This window comes from Anopheles ziemanni, chromosome 3, assembly GCF_943734765.1.
Source record: "Anopheles ziemanni chromosome 3, idAnoZiCoDA_A2_x.2, whole genome shotgun sequence".
Lineage (NCBI taxonomy): Eukaryota > Metazoa > Arthropoda > Insecta > Diptera > Culicidae > Anopheles > Anopheles ziemanni.
In genome coordinates, this window is record NC_080706.1 from 48,580,198 (window position 1) to 48,601,110 (window position 20,913).

The 20,913-nt window shown below is 45.1% G+C and overlaps 1 protein-coding gene across 1 annotated transcript; it reads right to left on the reverse strand.

The window, feature by feature from the left end:
- Window positions 1-1,578: 1,578 nt before the first annotated feature.
- Window positions 1,579-20,066, reverse strand: LOC131288197 (fructose-bisphosphate aldolase). Its single transcript, XM_058317309.1, has 7 exons — window positions 19,966-20,066; window positions 16,971-17,136; window positions 16,648-16,891; window positions 13,883-14,073; window positions 13,372-13,800; window positions 10,617-10,709; window positions 1,579-1,751 (listed from the first exon to the last, which is right to left on the reverse strand). Exons 2-7 carry the CDS (start codon window positions 17,103-17,105, stop codon window positions 1,659-1,661), a joined length of 1,185 nt encoding a protein of 394 aa, XP_058173292.1. The 5' UTR covers window positions 17,106-17,136; window positions 19,966-20,066; the 3' UTR covers window positions 1,579-1,658.
- Between the last annotated feature and the right edge of the window lie 847 nt (window positions 20,067-20,913).

The window sequence follows — 20,913 nt, forward strand, 5'->3', positions numbered from 1 at the left end:
CCGTATCATTGCGGCTCTAGCGTGAATTATTGCGTCCTGTGAAGATACATATTTGCCGGACATAATTTACACCGTTCCCAATCGGTCCCTACCGTGTGCGGTGTGCGTTTATTTTTTGGGCCAATTTTTCATCGTTCATCCACCATTTGTTACCGACTATCATTTGACGTTTTATTTTTCATCACGACCCCTCCACGGGCGTGACCCGAATCACAAGAACCCCAATCATGTCGAGCACACTTTACACTTTTGCCCGGCCGTACACCATGTCTCTTTGAACTTTTGCAAAGCCTTCCAATTGTATTACGTTTCTGCACATAATAATTAATCAAGTGTAATGTAACGCACGGCGCTCCGGTGTCCGGGGAAGCGTTCGGACGATGGATCAATATTTAATTTTTCAATAATTACGCCCACCTGTGCGGGGGGAAGCAAAATTGGAATCGTCCATGAAAGAGATCTCTTTTATGTTCCCATGAAACGAAGCCTGGCCGTAACGAATGAGCAAAGTGAAATTAAAAACTGTTGCTCAATTACACATATTATTCACATGTCGTTTTCAATACCATCAAGTTGGTCAATAATTAATGTTTTATTAACATTTCGTTGCATTGCCCGTTGAGAATGTAACAAAAAATTTAAAATTTCAACTGCACAAAATTTGTGCTTTCATTTTTCGGATATCCTGCAGCAACTGAAACGATGGACCGGTTTTTGTTTTTTGGTTTAAATTTTATTGTAACATTATAAGATACGCTTAATTTGTCCATAGCATGGTAATTCGCTGCTGTAGTTGTGTTTTGGTTTTGTTTGCCTGTTACATGTAGTTATCATACCATCGCGCTGTCATTCTAGAAATCCAGCATTATGTTAAACTAGGGATTATAAATTATAAACAACAAAACGCAGCAACAGACAGAAGTTGTGAGTTGTTTCTTCGGTAATTTTATATTGTTTTGCTAAGCATTTCCTAACGGTCGACAAGCGTTCCGGGAGCGCCAAAGAACGGGTGGACGTGAGTTCACCCGCCTTCCCGCACGGCAACCGCACACGTCGCCGAAAAGCTAAACGGTGATAGATCTTATGAGCTCAACAAATACACACTAATCGGTGGACCGAACGGTCACACAACCCTCCGCGATGGAGGATGTGGACCCGCCCCGGACACATCGAAATATTATGCTCTTGCTTGAAAACGTTTCCCTACGGACGCTTGGATGCGACACTTTTGTCCTTAATGGCGAGATACACTTACACACACACACGTACGCGATGTGAGGTTTGGGAAACAGATAATGAAACAAGGGAGGTGGGGGAGGAAAGTAGAAAGGAAGGGAAAATATAACTCCATCAACAAACGTCCAACGATCGGTGGCCGAGTGCAGTGTGCGTTCCGGACCACCTTTCGTCCGACCATCCCGCAACTACCGCACCTCGGACCCGTCTGGGATATGCACATTTGCATACGCCGTTACCAATATGGTCACGTGCCGGCGTGGCGACTTGTAGATCCGCAAACGGTGTCCGCGACGTGTCGGGGAAGGTGTCGTGGGTGATGGACCATGGAGAAAGCGAGACAGGAGGGTGTGGAAGATGGGGATGGGTTGCGCTGGTAGGATGCGAGTTCATGTAGATGCACAGATTTCAGCGGACGCGCCTTAGTAAGCGTGGTTGGCGACGAACAGGCTGCCAGCGCCGGCGGCTCCAGAGACACCACCGCCATACTTGCCGAGGGCAGCATCGCTGTTGGCCTGCGGAGAGGAGGGGAGAGAGAGTAGAGTTAAGAATCAAACAGTTAACATTGGGTTCGGAAGAACTGAATTTGGTGGGTTTCGTTTTCCGAAATGGCTCGCGGTGCGTCAACATGTTTGAGCAAATTATATTTGAAAATAATAACGGCACACGAAATAGAAAAAATAGTTGAATTTATCATTAGAGGCTTAAAGGGAAGCTGTAGAAATATTTGGTTGAACTTTCATTCCCATTATGAACCAGGAAACCACACATCAGTCTATCGGTTTTACAAGAAAAAAATACCAAAACTTCAACAGTTATATTAGGTTTACAAAACAGTTCTCATAATTATGTATGCTGATATTGTTTGATCAACTTCTATCAACGAGAAAGTCGTCCGCCGATGCTCGGTAAAGAAGGGATTGAGAAAAGAATTATGATGTGAACAGAGAGTGAACTCCCAACCCAAGTAACATTTCCAAGACCTAATAAACTTTAACAAGTTTTATCAATGTTTTAACATGGGTGTACCAAGTCCAAGTGTGATTTTTGGTCTAGAAAAGGTTTTAAGGGATGGTTTTGACAACGTTCTGTAGAGTGGGCCCTCTTACACTTAAAACGGGTTTATGAAGGTTTTATCACAGCCTTTAAGATATTTTACTCTTAAGATGAGACTTAATGATGAGCATGAACAGCATCGTTAGAACCATGATAAAACTTAATAACTTACTTGGGCTCTTTACTTGTTTGTTATGTTTTAATTCAATAGTTACAATACCGGCATAGTTTAAATGGTTGAGGTTTCAACGATTTCCCCGTGTTGTATAAACCCTGTTGTAGCACTTTGATAGATACATCTTGAGACATCCTTGTTTTGTTTGAGTTAGTAAAACTGAGTTTCAATTGTAAAATTATAATATCTTTACGACAAGATAAGCAACTATGTTTAGGGAGTTTTCTGTGACCTTTTGATTTTTTTTCCTATGCTGTTTTTATTTTTTTTTAATTTTATCGAATTTTTATATATTCGAACATTCTTTAAATGTTTCTTCTTATAATTTATAACCTCCTAACACATTAATATAACGTTTTGTTTTCTCCCACCAACATTGAAGCACTATTTTATTTGTGCCGACACACGAACGACATCACTACGCAAATAAAATCTATTTATTCCATAATTTTAACACCATTTCAAACTTCAGGTGAATGAGCTCCCTAGAATACGTGTCAAATCATATTTTCGATAGTAAAATACTTGATTGCCTTTGAGCCTTACAAACTTTCAAAACTGTGAACATTTATTTCATGCAGATTCGATAGGGGGTTATGTTGCTCAACATAAAAACATGCACCCGTGAAGGTATTCTTGCGTAAAATTAAACAATGCAAAGCCAACATCAGGTAAATGTATTGTGTTCGTTCATTAACATTTTCGGCCCCATAATTTCCCTCAAAATGTTTCGCATATCCAACGTTGTGGCGACAATGAATAAATTAATTTCCTCCCACCCCGGGATGAGCTCACGATGCTTAGCAGCTTCTCACCACCCCCAAAATCATTACACCCAACCACGCGGCCAACGGTCGGTCCTTCCGTTCCGAAAAAGTGCGAACGTGATCACACTCTCTGCTGAATGAAAATCCAAACACGCGTCCAGATGTGTAAACAAATCGAACGCTGATGGATCCGACTTCACCGACCATCGATCGGGGCATGGACCGCCGGGAGGGCGCATGAATAATCGCGAACGATGCTAATGAACTGCTAATTGCATCGGGCACGTGTTCGCACCATCGTCGAGAGTTCGTTCTGTCTGGTTCGATCTGCTCTCGCCGATTCCCGTGTCCGCACGAGACCGTGACCACCGGGATCGATCCGGTAGTTGATGATCCATGATGCTGGTTTGGACGATGGCTTCGTCATCGTCATCCAGAAGGTGTCAACTGTTCCGCTCGGCCGCTTTCGGACCCATCGTTCGACCTCGTTAACGAATTCTCGCCGCACGGAGGATGGCCATGGGGTGTGGTGTGGTGATGTCGTTTGTGAAGCATGCCCACCTGCGCGCTCCCGATTTGGTAATCGGTGTCGGAAAGCCAGAACGACACACCGCTCGATTGCGAGGGCCAGAACTCTGCAGCGCCCTCGCCCGCTTCGACCGTCGGCAGTTATGCAAGGCATCGCTGGAGGAGGAAGGGATAAATTACTGCGCCACCTTGGCCTCCATCGGCATGGTGCTGCCACCGGGCAAGGTTTCGTTGCGCCATTTTCTACCCCCGCGTGCACGTTGAACCGCCTGGCCATAGGGCTCTCCTAATGGGAAGGGGTTGTAAAGTGTTCACTCCTTCACACTGCGGATGGCGATAGCGAAGGAGGTGTGTACATTACACTCATGGACACTTTTATTTTCATCCAACGGCAGTTCCGGCCCGGGCGGAAGGCCACCCCATCCGTAGACAGATGGGTCGAAAACTGCCATCAAAAGGCTGCCAGATTAGCATGTTCACGCTTGTGCTTGTGGTGTTGGGGTTTTTTTTCTGAGAAGCGATACGAACGAGGCAATATTTGAAAACGTCCGGTCCATGTTTTCCCAGGATGGTCGAGGCTGTCATCAGTTCGATTTTCGAACTACCCAAACTACCGGTTTTGCGTCGATATGACCAAATTTCGATAAGAATATGCTTATGCTCAGCCGTGCGTATCGCTCGTTGTTCATCCATCCGAACCGCGCTCCTAATAGGATGGACCACCTAATCCTATCAAACGCCCTCCTAACGACGATGCACAACAACACACACACACCGGGTCTTATCGAGACTGTCACGAAATGTGATATGTTTATCTGTGCCTCGGCCGAAGAAGATCGCCGTCGAGCTAGCGTTCCAAACACGGAATGTGTGAATGCCGTACGGCAGAGGAAGCGGATTTTAGCAGTTTGTCAAACTTGGCACCGCTCCGGTGTGCCACCTTACCGGGCAAGGCACACGGCTCACCTAGGATTGCTTACCGATTTGCATATCGTAAGAAGCTTTTTTCCACAATCTCCAACACGCCAACACGCGACGACGATGTGGAGTTTTAAAATAAGGCGATGCAAAAAGTGTTGACGGAGGTAAATTTATTACTCAAAAATATTTTCAAGAAGGTTCCAACTAGATTGAATTTTTACATCATGTTTTACTTATTTTTACAATACTAATTTGTTGAAAACGGCGTGTAAAAACGGACAGAGAAATTAGCGCCGTAAACCAATCACGCGAGCCAAGTCGAATCTGATTGGATTAAAATAAGCTTCTCTCAGCTTTTCCGCCTCTACGTTAGCGCCGATACGAACCCAAACCAAGCGACCCAACAATGCAGCAACGAAGAAAATGGCCGGTGAATATAATTTCATTTTCAATAGTGCCCCGGATAAGAAATGCAGCCAGAAGATTCATCTCGGCTTTCCCGGCCAAGCTAGAGCGCAGCCCTGCACTATCCAAGACTTATGGTGACTGATTTCATTTCTTTAACACGATTTGAACATTTCCATTTTCCGCCTGTTTGCTCGCCCCGGTTTTCCCACTAAAACTCGTGGACAACGGGCTGGATAGGATAAGGACAGGGCAGATTTATCTCTACCTTCCCGCACGAGTGGTTCACCTAATTCCGCTCCTAGCTGCATCGTTTGTCGTACCTTGGGGTCGGTCCAGCGCTTGGCCAGCGAAGCCACCGGTGGAGAAAAAGATACGGGTCGACATTCCGAGGAGGCTGCCTGCGGGAGTGAGATACCGCCGGCAAATGGCCAAGGTTGACGACGTTGATGAATATTCAAACGGTCGCCCGGCAGAATGGCCAGCTTCGGTCCGGCTACGTTCACTCCCCGGCCCCGGATCAAGATTGCGCGCGTACCAGCAGCATGGCTTTTTTCCTCAGCCGGATACTGCTTTGTTTATCCTGCCTGGTGGTCGCATGCCAGATCGGAGCGACCGATGCGGTCCGCCATCCTTTTGCGAGCACGGACGGAGCATGCACCAGTACCGGTGGCAGAGCCATTCCATTGTCGTTTTATTATAACAGGCAGGAAAAATGAATACGAAAGCGCAGGAACATTCGTCCAGTTAATCGCCATTATCCGCAGCGGTATGTAATGCGGTCCAGGGGCTTAACGGTTTCCCGCGTAATCGCTTGCTCTAAACCGACAGCCATTTTTAGCGACGCTTAGTAGCCTGCTTTTGATGCCGTTAATGACGCGTACTCGGATCGGATTACACAGGATCATTGGAATGGTTGTTGGACGCGTTTTCGAGGCGACGAGCCGGCCTTAAATACCACCGGATATCATTTAGATGGAATTGACCGGTGCACACCCTTCCAGCAATCAACATTCAACAACACCAAAATTCAAATACATTGACGTTGAATGTGGCTCACGTTTTGAAATGACGGAAAAGTTCACACCAAAAACCGCTCCTAAAATAGCCACCGATATTGTAATGAACGATGGCATAAGGATAATACAAAACAATCAACTCTAATCGTTAATATAAATCGGTGAAAATTGAATAAATGTCCTTGGTCTCATTACCCAATTTTAATTTCCCTGATAAAGGACCTCTACTTGTAGAAAAGTCAGCAAGCACGATGCGGAACTTGTGGATAATCAGAATGATTCTCCATCTTTTTCATGCAAGTTAAACAAGGTAAACATTGAAAAAAATTTAAAAAAAAATTTGTTTAAACCAAATTTAATAATTGTTAACAATCAGCTATCCTATTTTTTTATTTGAAAAAAAAAAACAAAATAAACGTAAACTTACACAAACGTTATGACATGATTTCAAAAATATTAGGAAAACAGTCAGACAAAAGTATTTTACTATGTCGTTCGCAAAACATAAGGTTCTAAATAATTTTGTCCTACGTTTGTCTAAAAGTAACACCGTATTAATCAAGCTTTTTAAACCCTAAATGTAGAAAGTAAAATCTGATGTGAGCAAAATATTAAAATTTCATTACTTTGTGAAAATTTGCTTAAAAAAGAGACATTCAGTTCAAGTTGACTTACAAAATCTGATGAGGAAATTTGCCATAATATTTGACACGGCCTTTTAATTTTTTTGTAACAATTGTAAACATTTTTAAGTGCTGCGTATCTGTTCAATGATTTAAAGAATTGTTTGTAAACCTTTTCCAACAGCCAACTCTGACGAAACTGTTTTCCTATGCAAAAGAATCTTGCGCCACAAACTAAAAAAGCACCCTTCCCCACCCAAAAGCAATTACTTCCGGGAACCGCAAACCCTACAGTTCCCCTTTAAATGGTTGGCAAACGCAGCTCACGAAGTGTGACAAATCGGACGTACACCAAGAAGGGTAAACATTTGGAACGTGAGAGATTATTGATGGGATTGGCGTGTTTATGCTCGCAGCTCAACTGGCAAACTGATAAAGAAAACTGCACTGTCATTGGGTTAGATATTTCTCCGAAAACAGTTGCTAAATCGCATGTCAATATCATGAATAAAGAGGTTTTATGCATACGGAAGAAAGGCACATCACACGGGCCATTTCCGTCAAAGTGACACCCCGTGGGACAAGTAAGTATTTTTATGTTTGGAGAGTCCGTTTACTTTTACAATATGTTTGCTAATAATTTACCCAACACAGTTCCATAACACATATTTTTATTAACCGCCCACAAATAAGTTCATCGCGCGAAGATCTCCGTTTTGAGTTCATGCCTCACCCTCGCTGAACTCAATAAACGTTTTTCGTGCATTCGAGTCGATTTTCAAGAATCGATCCGCTCTGATCGATCCATCAAAACCCACTTTATTGCTTAATTGCCGGCCATAAACCACCCAACGTTGGCCCGCGGCAGGACACGGCGGCGCGCGTGAAATCGATCAACATGGACCCCGTTTGCTTCTCGCGCCACGGGGAAGTGCTGACCACCTTGGGCCAACGACGCCGATTGCCAGCAGAACAACAACCACAACAACACACCCGGTCAAACGGTAAGTTAACGACCTTTGAAGTTTACCCCCGACGCCGTTGTTTTCGGTTGGCGATTCGTAAGGAGGCCCTCCTCGGGGGTACCACCACCATTGGCTCCGGAAGCCACGGGAACCACAAATATAAATCCAGCCGGTAGCATGCTGTTGCCATCAGCATTCCCTTCGGGACCGGTAGCTACATGTCGTAGGTTCGGATTTTAGCACCGAACGACTCACTGGGCGACTGAAGAATGTGGCCAACAACGTTCCGGTCCGTGTTGTCAGGGGGTGAACCCGGCGCCAACGATAGTGTTGTGGTGCAATTTTAATTAGACCCGAGCCAGCCTTGAACCTTGCGACCGTCCGACGATGGAGGAGGTCTGTGCATCGGCCTGTAACGTCATGCATTTTTGAAGTGGGCAATATTTAGTAGTTCGGTCGGTTTCCTGCCGTGGGTGGATTGGTACACGAAGGAAGTCCACAGTTCACCGCAAGAGTGCCAAAACCCGGAGATCGGAATAAACGGTTGCGGTTTAATTAGTTAGGGTTTGTCTTGTGTTGTGTAAAATGTTACCCGCTTCCCATGGCGCCTTAGCGTCTCTCCTTGCCCTGGGGAAGGCAGTCGTTTCGAGGCGTTTGCCAAAAAACAAAACCCACCGACGCCTAGAATTTATCCCATCGCCGATGATTAATGAGCCTGGCTTGCGGTGGTTATCTGGAAAACCGGATACCACGTAAAAGCAACGAAATGAGGGTGGCAGGGAAGGACACGAGTTTTCAGTCTCGTAGAATATTCCTTCTTCAAAGCAAAGCCGAAGATCCTTCGGGGAAAAACACAAGCCAGCTGGAAAAATAGCTTCAACCGTGTAAAGGGTGGTTTCTCCAGCGTCAACACCAGCGTTAGCTGCGTTGTTCCTTATCCAAACAAACGTTCGCCTCCCTTCGGTTTGTGTTATCATTTGTCATCATCATCAGCATCATCGTTGCCGCCGCCGTCGTCATTGCCATTCCGTGTGATCGTCTGTGAACATTAAAACACCCGCAACGGATCGTTTGCGATTGCTCCTCCACAGTGGCCTTCAAATTTAATTCGGTGAGGTGAGCGAGGATAAAAACGCACCGGAGCAGGCAGGCGTCACGTCACGTTCTCGTCAATGTTCGGCACGGTGGTACGGTGAGTGGCGTGTAAATTAATTGCTGCTTCACTATTTCGGATGGCCCGGCATGGGGGGCCCCACGATGGAGAGAGGTGATTAATTCAAATATTTATGCTACGTACAATTAGAAAGCCATTGTGAAATGACTCCCCGAGGCGTCAGGCCGACAGTTTGCCCATTTACAACACGGCGCGGTAAGGAGGACTTTCGATTTCGTGATTCGAAATCCCGCTCACGTCGGCCCCCAATGGAATGCCGGTTCGGGTACTATATTGATGTGTACAATGGGATCTTATGAGGAAGAGCTTTGCAGATTTTAAAAGTTACAAGTTCTACTCAAACAAAATTACGTTCTACACTACATGGTTTTAGAACGTAAAAACATGAAAATAAGTTTATCTTCAACTATTGTCAGAAATTTCAATGGAAAAGAAAAGAGTGCAATCTAAACATGCAAAGCAATTCGGCATATCATTTCTACAATAGCTTTATAATGCAAAATATTAACACAACTTAAACCTAATAAGGAAATAAAATTTGTAAAAGAAAAGAAATCAATAAAGAAGGAAAACACATTCAGAAGAAAAGAAGGCAATACCATGCATTGCTTGCGGCTGGTGTGGCAAGGAGATCGTGCAAGAAGCTTCACTTTTGACAAACGAATTTATTTCATACAGTATTTTTTGTTTCTGTTTGCTTTCGAATCGTAACTCTTATCCGGTTCGCTCTACCGAGTACATCCATTCCCTGCTGTGCGTTCGTTTCAGTTTTGTTTTACTTTACCATTTTTTAGTATTTGTTTTGTTTCATTCCGAATTTATGATATTCGTATTCCACTTGTACACACAGCATGGCGTCCTCGTCAAAGCAGCAGCACGATTGCAGATTAAGTTTAAACGGGGATTGCTCCACTGCGCTCAGATTTTCTTGTTTTTTTTTTTGATTATTTCGTGGAGCACTCCAGTTACTTAACTAATCTACAGTCAACCACAGAATGCTTTTGATATGAGTTAACCGGTTGATCTTGCCACAGATAGCATACTGAGGATAAGTCTCGGGCGTTAGAGATTAGGAACAAATACGTATATATTTTTATACTAAGGTAAACACACAAACATACAAAAATTAAACAAGTTTCCAATAAGAAATTATAAAAAAAAAATTTAAAGAGCAAAAAAAGCTGAACATTCGTGAATATAAAGCTATGCTTGGAAATTCGACGATGATTAAAAGGAAAACGAACTACATTCAACAAGTGTACGCCTGTGTTTTTGGTTGGTGGAGTGGTTCTGTGTAAACGCAACTTGCTGTACGAGAGCACTCTATTGATTCGTGGGGTGGAGTGGCAAAAAAATCGAGGGAATCTACTCAGCATGGCACTGCTATTGCACATCGATCTATCTATCTTCTACATCGTTTGTGTGCGAGTTTACGAAACAACGGTGTCCACGGTTCAATTGGCTCCCTGCGTTTCTCTCCCTCCTCTTTCGTTCGTGGAATGTCGTTAAACACTAGCTTATCCGAGGGCGATCGAGTGTCTGTGTGTTTGTGGTTGTGGTGTGTGTGATCAATCGATTGTGTGCGGGTTTGTGTTGGGTTTGCTGTTAAGCTATCCTGCCATCATCACGTCCTGAAGGCAGAGTGAGGATCGCATCGGTCGCACGCACGCTCCATATTGCTCCTGGGATACGGTGGCTCCGTGTCGGCGTTGTGCGCGTCCAGGTGCTTCTGGTCGCGGTAGGTTTAGTAGGCGTGCGACTTCACGAACAAGCTAGCGTTAGCGGCGTACGAGGGAATCGAACCGGGGACATACTTTGCCTGACATGCCAATCCGTTTGCCTAGAAAAATGTGTTTGTTTTGCAATTGTACATGAGTAAGGGTGTAATTGAGGAGAATGTTGTGGTTTTTTTGTGTTTTCAAAGCGGTTGTAATTTACACTCAAACAAGGCGATTAGTACATACACATTAACTGAGTTACAGGGAGGAATTAGTTTTCAAACAATAGGAGATCGAAAAGACAAGCAATGAAACAACACACAGACATGACAGATAAATAAAGCACGTAAACTAGGATAACAACGAAGACATTTTAAATTGCTCATACAACCCTGAAGGGGCCGACGGTATTAATAAATATCAAATGAACTAGATTTCGCCCCTCTTCCTTCCTCCACTCCATTTCTCACTCCCATTTTTGGAATAACGTTTCGATAGTGACAGAGTCGCCCGGGACCGGAGACCGGAACGCGGCTATTTCTTGCAGCTAGATAAATCAGAGCTTAATGAACGACGCCCCCGTGCACCTTCGGTCGGACCAAAGATCGTGCAGCGCTGCAGTGCTGCGTCCGTAAGGCCATCATTAACTGGTTCGCGTAGTCGTCCCCGAAACCACCCGGGCGACATATCTTTGCTATTGTGTGTTACACTAAGCGTTAGTAAACAGTAAGGAAGTTCGACCCCATCTCCGTTTTGTATTCTGTAAGAAGGACGTTTCGTAGGCGCACACACACGCGGGGTCCCACCGGTTCAACAATGGCCACACAATGGCGCAATTATTCGTGACGGCGCTATTAGGACTGGAGAACCGGACCCCGGGTGCCATTGAACTTCGCATGCGAGCATGATGAGATGGATTGGCGGATCGCCGCAACACATGACATCAGAGTGTGGCCAGGGGGACACCCCCACCCGGCCCAAACAACACGCTCGATATTATGTCACCCGTGCGCGTCTAGCAAAACTCCACGCTGAACTCCTTCGGCAGGGTTGCTTCGAAAGTTGTCCTACCTTTCTTTGGTCATAGGCTATTGTTTTTTTTTCGGGGTCAACGATTGACTCGCGGTGATTATGCCCGAAAGGGCTGTTGAACTTGACCACCAAACTGGGGATCTGCGGAGTTCAAGGGCGATGTGTGGTCGACCGATGGGTTCCTAATTTGGATGGATAGAGCTGGACACCCTAGCCAATATACTCAATCGTTCAACTACCTCCACTGAGGGGGTTTATTTTTTTAATTTTTGATCAAACCTTTCCTACAGGTGCATCGAGGTCGCGCCAGATGAAGTCACGCTAAATCGACACGGGGGTGGAACGATCGTACGACAGTGGCATACCCGAGCCGAAACCGAATCCGGTTTGTCTGGGTTGCCGGGACTCGCCGCTTCGTGCCGGATTATGGGTAATTTAGTGGGCAACAAAATGAATTAAGTGCCACCATTAAACCAGCAACCGCTGAGAAAGTCCTGCCCGGCTGGGAATGCGGCTAGTTTACGGCGGGACATTACATTCCCTCACCTACGCGCGCCATAGACTGTGCGGCTAATGAAGCCTCTCCGTGCGCCGAGACCAATTCCCAAAGTGAGTAGGGGTTTACCGCGACCAGTGCAAATAATAAACCGTCTATCCGGTGCCAATCTCCCGGTCGCACGACGCTCCTGGAAGCGGATTTAACTGAGCTCTATGGTGCTGTGGTCTAGGAAATACGAGCCTTTAAATAAAAACGCATTAGTTGCCCTCGTCGGGTACGCTTTAAAAAGCACGACGCACCGGATAGATGCATCTAATAATGGCAGATAAATTATGGCAACACAAATCAACCGCCATCCGGAGCAAGAGGAGGACCGCCAACCGGCGGCGTTCGCAGTGAAAGGAGAAAAATATGGTTTCACCTTTCCCTTCCCATAAACGGACGTGTAGAAAGGAAATCGATGGCATCGTCTGCGACTTGCACCGAGAGCACGGCAACTATCCTCCCGGTCGTAATAAATAAATGACGAGGGAAAAAATGGTACAACCACCACCAACTGACGATTCAGATCCTTTCCCATTTCTTACGTGGGAAGGGGCAACGTTTTGTTACAAAAATATCACCTATCGATCGACACTCGATGGGTGATTCCACCGGACAAACAGGATGCGGCAAGTACTAGCAAACAACGGAAAGAGTATTATGCAAACATCAGTTTGATTGATTGCGGCGACGGAGGAGCTCGACCTTGGCCGCCGTGCGGCAACGAGTCCGGGAGTGGACAAGCAATTAGTAATTAATCGATTAGTTAGCCATCGATGGGGTTTTGTCTTCCTTAATCGAGCCTGTTTCAGTTTTGTTCGTCTGAGAAAGGAAAATATGTGTATTTAAAAATAGAAAAAAAAAAAATAACAGTGCAAATGAGTAAATGGGATCACATGTTGCCCGATCCAATACTGGGGAATTAATTTAATTAAATGGATCCTTTTTCAGAAGGCTAAACGAGTTGAACGACTGGTCGTTGGCAAATGATTAATATGTCCATCAAATGTATGCCCAGTAAACATTTATAATGTCAAACCCATACGTCGTTAACCCTTGACCAGAGAATGGGAGTGGAGGAGTGGAAGAGAAACTGTTATCCAGTGCACAAAACACCTACGGTTTGGACATAATCAACTGTTGACGCATTTCGATCCCACATCGAGGATATATGGAAGGAACATACAAGGGAGTGTATGGGTAGGACTTACCTTTGCACGCTTGATGAGCTCCTCCTGGGCGGCCTTCACGTTCTCCTTCTTGCCACCCCAGGCGCGCAGCACCGAAGCCTGCAGGGCACGACCGTACGAGAAGGTCAGCGCCCACGGTCTCAGCAGTGGCACCTGGTTGATGGCGCTCAGGTTAACCGAGGCCTCCTCCTCGGACTGACCGCCCGACAGGAAGGTGACTCCGGGCACGGCGGCCGGCACGGTACGGCGCAGGGCCGTCACGGTGGCCAGGGCGATCTCCTGAGCCGATGGCTTCTTCGCGCAGCTCTGGCCAGCGGTGACCATGTTCGGCTTCAGCAGCGTACCCTCCAGGTAGACGTGGTGGTCGCTCAGCGCCTTGTAGACGGCGGCCAGCACGGTCTCGGTGACCTTCTGGCAGCGCTCCAGGTCGTGGTCACCGTCGGGGAGGATCTGAAAGCAGCCGAAACGGAATGGTGTTTATGAGCACGACACAATTGATGACGACGTCGGTTCACCGGCAAAACACACTCACCTCGGGCTCGACAATCGGGACGATACGCTGCGACTGGCAGATGGAAGCGTAGCGAGCCAGCACATTGGCGTTCTCCAGGATGGACTGGTAGCTCGGGGTGTTCTTGCCGATCTTCAGCACGCAACGCCACTTGGCGAAGTCGCAACCGTCCTTCTTGTACTGAGCGCAGCGAGCAGCGAGATCATCCAAACCTAATGTAAAGAGAAAATGATAGTTTTAAAAGTGAATTATTTTATTAAGAGAAAATGATACTTTTAAAAATGAATTATTTTAATTAAAGTTTCAATTGCAACGCTACTTTTCATAGGAATCTATTTAAATGAACTGTATTACAACATCGATAGTGTTGGAAGTGGTTATAAAAATCCATGCTTGTAAACAACAATATCATCTATGATAATATTCAATTTAATGTCATGTTATATTATAAGTGAAATTCAGCTCTATAGGATTTTAAAGGTTAATTATGTCCCATTTTCCGTTGTTCCATTTGCAAATCCATACTCACTGCATGAAAAACTACATTCTTCCCCGAACAAACGATAAACGGCATTCAGTTGACTTTTCTACCGTTTTTCCTCTCAACAGCAAAGCAAATCCACATAAAGAAAGTGCATAGCTTTCCAATTCAATCCCATTTACCAGGAAGTTGCACAACAATCCGCTTTGGAAGCGCTAAGCGTAGGGCTGAATGCAATAAACGGTATGAAAATAAATCAATCCCGCCACACAATAAGCGCGAATGCAGAACTCGGTGGATGGAAAAAAGCGCCGCATATCGGTAGGGCATGTCAACAACAACACGGGCGCAGAAGAGCTGCCCTATCCGAACGGTGTCGACATCGTGCCCGTTTGAAGATGACTCAAAAAACAAGGAGTACTGGGGCGCAGTAGGATATTAATGCACACATACACATACAAAGAGGATTCGAGGAATGCTGGATTTCCCAGTGTACCCAGACAAGTGGTGAAGTTATACAAAAGAGGTGAACAAAGGCAAAAGAAAGCCACTATCATAAGCAAAATCAAGTTCACGGAAATGGAAGCGGAAATACATCGGTGCATCCTTCATGTGGTCGGTGAGAGATTGCAAGGAAACTACGAGTGGCGTCTTTTAGGTAAGTTTTCTCAACAGTTTCTGTTTGAGTTACTTGCGTTGGAACGAGATGTCAAAAAAACTATCCTTCCGGGTAACGACGACTCGACGGGATGGTCGGAAGTAGATAAGATTCGTTGTAATGAAGATCTACCACTTTTTGCCGAGTGCTTGGCCCACGTGCAGGGCACCATACCATACACCAAGTGTTGCATTGACCCAGTTAAGCGTGTGCATTCGCGCAATGGATAACTTGCTTCGTCTGGTGGAATTAATTGTTTTCGTTGGGAGAAAAAAGCAGAACCAGAAACGATCCTAAGCGTCGCTCGGGGAAGCAAGAGACGTTGTGAAAAGACGGTACGCAGAATGCGTACAGGGAGGAGGGGGAAGCGCAATAAAGAAAAGTAGATTGTTCAGTAGCCATCCGTGCGCGCTGGCACTTCCCGGCTTCCTCCATCCACAGTCACACTGGTCGACTTTACCAAACCATTTTAATTGAAATTTCGTCAAACACTTCTTCGCTTACAAGAGCGCCAGCGGTAAGAAAAGACAAAAAAGCAACGGCGAACGCCCTTAGCTTCGTGCAATCCTTTGCAGTGCGAAGCAATTTCTTTAAGTCACCACCCAGCAAGAACCACTCGTCACTCGGTGGAAGTGCGACGGGGCGGATTTAACGTCATAAGCACACAAAACATTGCTACCGAGGCACTGTTAACCGTTTGCCTCAAGACCCAAGACCAAGACCTTAACCAGCTCCAGTGTCTTCTAAATGGTGCCGGTGCTGGTTTTCCATCGCACAGGGCACAACTCACCCTCACGCCGAAAGAAAATTAGCTCGTTACAAGTGTGTACCCCAGGTCTTTGTTGCACTAACGCTTGAAAACGCAATTTTCCAGCGCGCTGCGTTGCACTGGAGCGCAAGAAAACTCCCTTCAATTAACCCACTTGTAAAGCTTCATTTTCGAGGCGTGCAAAAACACTTCTACACCCGCCCTCTTTTCATGCCACATGGTTGGGGAAGGGTGATAATACATTTTCCTCCAAACGCAGGAGGAGGATTTGCTGTATGCTGACCTAAATAATAAGCTTGATTTCCTGTTACATCCAGCACAGCGTGGAGTCTTGCCCCTTCTTAACCCCGGTTTACTAACAAACGTCTTTAAGCTTGTGTCAGTTGCCGCCGGCCTGTGACTGGTCGGTGGACCGGAACAAAACACGTTGTCCCATTGAGCTGGAAAAATGATCCCATCCTTGCGCAGTACATCAACGGGCGGGTGGGAAGGATGTTGTCTTATTTACCCTTTCAGTGAGCGCTTAGTTATTGCCGCACTTGACGCTGCGTGGAGGGTATGCGACGGGCGTCTAACATGCTTGGAGTGGTCACGCAAACATGGACCTGACCAGCCCCTCATCCTTAATTAAATACATCTGCAGACGCAGTCCAGAGGGAGGTTTTATTTACTAACAACGCAACTTGGCGTTCAATCCTGAGTGCACAGCGTGACCACCACCAATACCAGCCGAGCAGAAAGGATACTTTAATTGAATAATACCACGCTCGTGTGACGGTGGTTACGGAGGCCTACTGATTACTACGGAACGCAGCGCGCGATTCTACCCACCCGAATCGGACAAATTAACGCCAATCATCGAACGCTAACGAACTTACCCTGAGTGGTGCATTCGCCTTCCGAGCCCATCAGATCGACGACACCCTTGTCGACCTTGATGCCGGCCAGAATGCCCTTGTTGGCGAGCAGCTTAGCCAGTGGGGTTCCATCGTCGCCCTTCTGGTACAGGGTCTCGTGGAACAGAATCACACCAGAAACGTGCTCCTGCAGGCGCTCGTCAGCGGTGAACAGCAGCTGACGGTACTGGCGACGGTTGTCTTCGTTGTTCTCAACACCGATATCCTACGGCAGGGAAAGGTGAACAAATATTACACATTCATAGCAACAAATGGGAGAAAATTGCTTTGCATTGGACACTTACAGCGAAACGCTTGCCACAGGTGGCCGTGGACTCGTCGGCGGCCAGAATACCCTTACCGGGGGCAACAATCTGCTTGGCAATGCGGGCCAGCTCCTCCTGCAGCTCCTTCGATGGGTAGTTGAAGTAGGTGGTCATGATGCTTGAGGTAAGTGTTGTGTTGGTCAAGCTGTAAATAAAAATAAAGGAAAAAATTAGATAAAAGTTACAAATGTTTTGATACGATGCTAATAAACATCGCCTGTAGAAATAAAACGGTGGGTTTAAGCTCAAATTTTATGATTTGCAACCGCTTTAACCGTTGATTTGAGTTGGTAGTGATCTGTAGTATTTACCAGCGCCATCTTGCGACCTTCAGCGCAGTCGAAACGGTTCACCAAGATATGTAATGCTCGGCTGACTGCGACCAAGATTCTTAAACTCAACCGGTTCAAAACAATTTTCTAAACAACAGGTTGCATAATAATTTTGAAATCTACAGAGTATATAAATTTATTGAAGAAAACATGATTTATAAAGGATAACTTGCATTTTTATCCCTAATTATATGGAAAATATTCTTCTAATTCTGCCAGTTAGCTGTTCAAATATCTGGCAATCCAATAAATATGTGTAAACAAGAGTGTTCCAAAGTTTCGTGTAACAACAAATGCACGCTGACTGCGCATTAACTTTCCATTTAATCTATTCCGTATCTCCTCAAAGTGAGCTCGAATAAGACAAGACTCTTCCGATAAGCCTGATTATATAAATATTGGCCGCTCAGCGAGCATATTCCTCGGTTTCCGTAACGACAATACTGTCCTCCGAAAGCTTGATAAGATGACGAAAATTGAGACGCGTTCTTCTGTTGCCAACGGTAACAAGCACTCACATTTGGTGGATCTGTCTGGACTCTCCAGCAGCCAATACTAAACGGTTGCTAGACGAGCCCCCACTCCACTTCGAACGCGTTGTATTGGAGCTTCATGCCACTGATAATCATTACGAACATACGATGGCTCTCTATGACGGAAAGGTTATGCCAGGGACGTTATCAACGCCACAAAATATGCTTGTACCTGGCCCCCATTCGAGTAAAGTAATTTAAGTGACGGAGCAATAGGCACGTTGAAACGTTGTCAGCACATGGATCTGCTGTTTGACCAATGTCGTAAACGGATGTTGTTGTCAAACAAAAATAAAGTATAAAATATATAAAAAGAGACGAATGGTTAATAAATATCATAATTGATTCAGTTTTTGCGAATTTTAAACAAAACCATTATTCGAGACGTTCGATAAAAATGGCCTTTGATACATGTAACTAAATTAAATTGCCACCGCAAGACTGTGCAAAGAGTATCAATGGGATATTGTTGAAGTCTATTTTTGCATTTCACGCACCGTCGAAGGCAGAAAAAGCAGCACCAGCTGAACAGCTTAATACCATTACGTAAGAGTAAATTGTAAACAATAGAAAAGTGAAAGCCGTCCTTGAACTTGTGCCAAGGATGAAAGAGCGCATGATGAGATGACCCGAAGGATTGCGTGGCTCCAAGTCAACGGAAAGTGAATTGCTCGGTCGACGTAAACGAACTCGCAATAGATAAGGCGGATGTCGGGGCGCCATGAAAGCATTCAAGTCAGAGGATGTTTCATAATTACACTATTAGCTATCAAATCAGTTATATTGTTGTCACGAAAATGGCACCTACTTTGTGTTATTTCGTTCAACTAAACCTTCCGCTCACTGCGCAATTGCGTGCATCGCAGCAAAGGTGTGTGAGCGGCTGGTAAATAAAAACCGCGATAAAACTGCTTGGGATCGACATCTTCGCCAGATGCCTTCCTTGACACGTGAATGACCTTCACCGGCAAATTCCGAGCGCCACCTCAACGGGCCCAAGATCGCGGATCGTGTGACGGGTCAATCGAAGCAGCCCGAAAGGACGTGCTCCCATTGCTTGCCGTTGGTGGAAAGAGAAAGTACACGTGCTCATATCTTCTCACATTGATTTGATTTTAAATTTAGCAAATCGATCGCTGGGCCAGCTCAAATCGCAGATCTCGATGGCGCTGCAGCCGAGGTCGGCACATGTACACCTTTTGAGTACAAGTGCAAGTGAGCATGCACTCGATCGGGGCGTTTTGCAATTATGAATGATGCCATTCTTGATGATAAGGCAGGAGAACTTCAAATTGCAATGAAGTCCCCCGTCATGCGCAGCACAACGCTTTGGACATGTGGGGTTCTTTTCGAACACCGACACAGGGGTCGAAAGGGTTTCGGCAAACTCCACGCGATTTGAAATTCCAAACTACTTTCAACCAAGGAAGTGGTCCCATCGAAACATTCACCACCGAATTACCAAAGCAAAACAGGTTGGAATGAAATCAAAGAACTGGTTCTGAAACGGAACTTAAGCAACGAAGTTAGAGAAGATGGAGCCCCCCACACATCCCCAAACATTTTCCTTTGAGGTCATTTCAAAGGTGCAAGGGCAATGACACTTTCACTCGATTACCGAACGGGAAGAAAGTGGTCTTATGTAAAACCTGGTTTAACTATGTTGGTTTTATTCTGGAGGCACAATTGCAAGACGTATACAGGACTAAAATCCATCCTGTATCCAATCCGCGAAGAAAAATCTTCCCACGAAGGTTATTTCAATGTCGTTCTAGGTCGTTGTGCAACTATCAAAAGTTGCCTCCAATATGGCACTTTTCCACCGAGTTTTTGAACATAACGAGCCTTAATTACGAACAACGATTGCCTGATTTACTCCCCATCACAATATCACGTTTTCACTATCAATCGAGTGACGAAGTGGTGTGAATTTCATCACCCGAGCAGAACTTTTCTACGTGATTTTATCGCCGCCTAACGCGCCACAGGAAACCATTTATGCACCAAACACGGAACACTGCTACTTCCTGTACACCGTGAAATGCTGATTTTCCGCCTTGGTGGCCTCAGCCAAGCACAGGGCAAAGTTGAAAGGAAGAAAATACTCACTAGAAACTGAACCGGCTTTGGTTGAAAACTTCGTCGACCTTTACTGGAAGGCTTGCAAACACACTTTAAGCTGCCGAGCGCAAGAGACCTGTATTTTGATCTCGTCAAAAGGGCGAATAAAGGTCGTGCACGTCTAAATCAAGGAAACTAAATATTCAGGTGAAATAACGAGCGACGGGCTGACGTTAGGTTTCTAATTACCGATTCAATGTCCTTCACAGCCACAAAAACTGTGGTACAGAGGTCAAAACTACCGGTCTACATCGCGAATCGGCAATTACCGGTCCGTAAGGTCTCTTCAAATATGAATATTCGGTTCGGTAAACAATTATAAAAACGTTTAGCAAATTTAACGGAAAAAGACAATAAAGATAAATATTCAGATGAGCTCATATTCATTTATCTTTCTATGAATAAATCTGTAATGAGGTCATAATTGCGTCGGGTAAAGGCAGTTTCAAGTCTGATGCAATAGTTGCAAGCTATAAAGTGAGGATTGAAGGGGTTGCAAAATAATGATGCAATTTCTTTCGCCCAAATAAGAATGATTCACTCTGAAACAACTGACATGAATCAAGACGCTACATGAATGACCACTTTAAAACTCTGAATGGTTGATCATTAGTTCCAGATTGTAAATGGATCATTCAATTTTCGTTACTAACGAACTGTACAGCGGTTTTGTTCTTTCCGTTGTTTCGACTGATTAATTTATTTTTATTTTCAAACTAACATTGCTTGCTTGATTAACCGGTAATAGTGTATTAATCTACCCCAAATCACCATTTGTTTGCATCAGCGGAACATAAATACTAATATGCACTTTTGGTTTTTCGCAAATCCCTTGAACGTAAGTCTATTTACTTCAATTATATGTAAATAGTTCATAGCGCTAAGCTCCTAACATAAACATAACAACACAACATTCCTTGTTGAAACATGTGGTAG

Excerpts from the sequence above, each read along its gene's own strand:
- LOC131288197 (XM_058317309.1), bottom strand. The coding sequence starts at position 17,105 with ATGACCACCTACTTCAACTACCCATCGAAGGAGCTGCAGGAGGAGCTG. Across the intron at positions 10,710-13,371 it reads AGCTCATCAAGCGTGCAAAG|GCAAACGGATTGGCATGTCA; the intron begins GTAAGTCCTACC and ends ACATTTTTCTAG. Across the intron at positions 1,752-10,616 it reads TCGTGAAGTCGCACGCCTAC|GCCAACAGCGATGCTGCCCT; the intron begins TAAACCTACCGC and ends TCCTCTCCGCAG.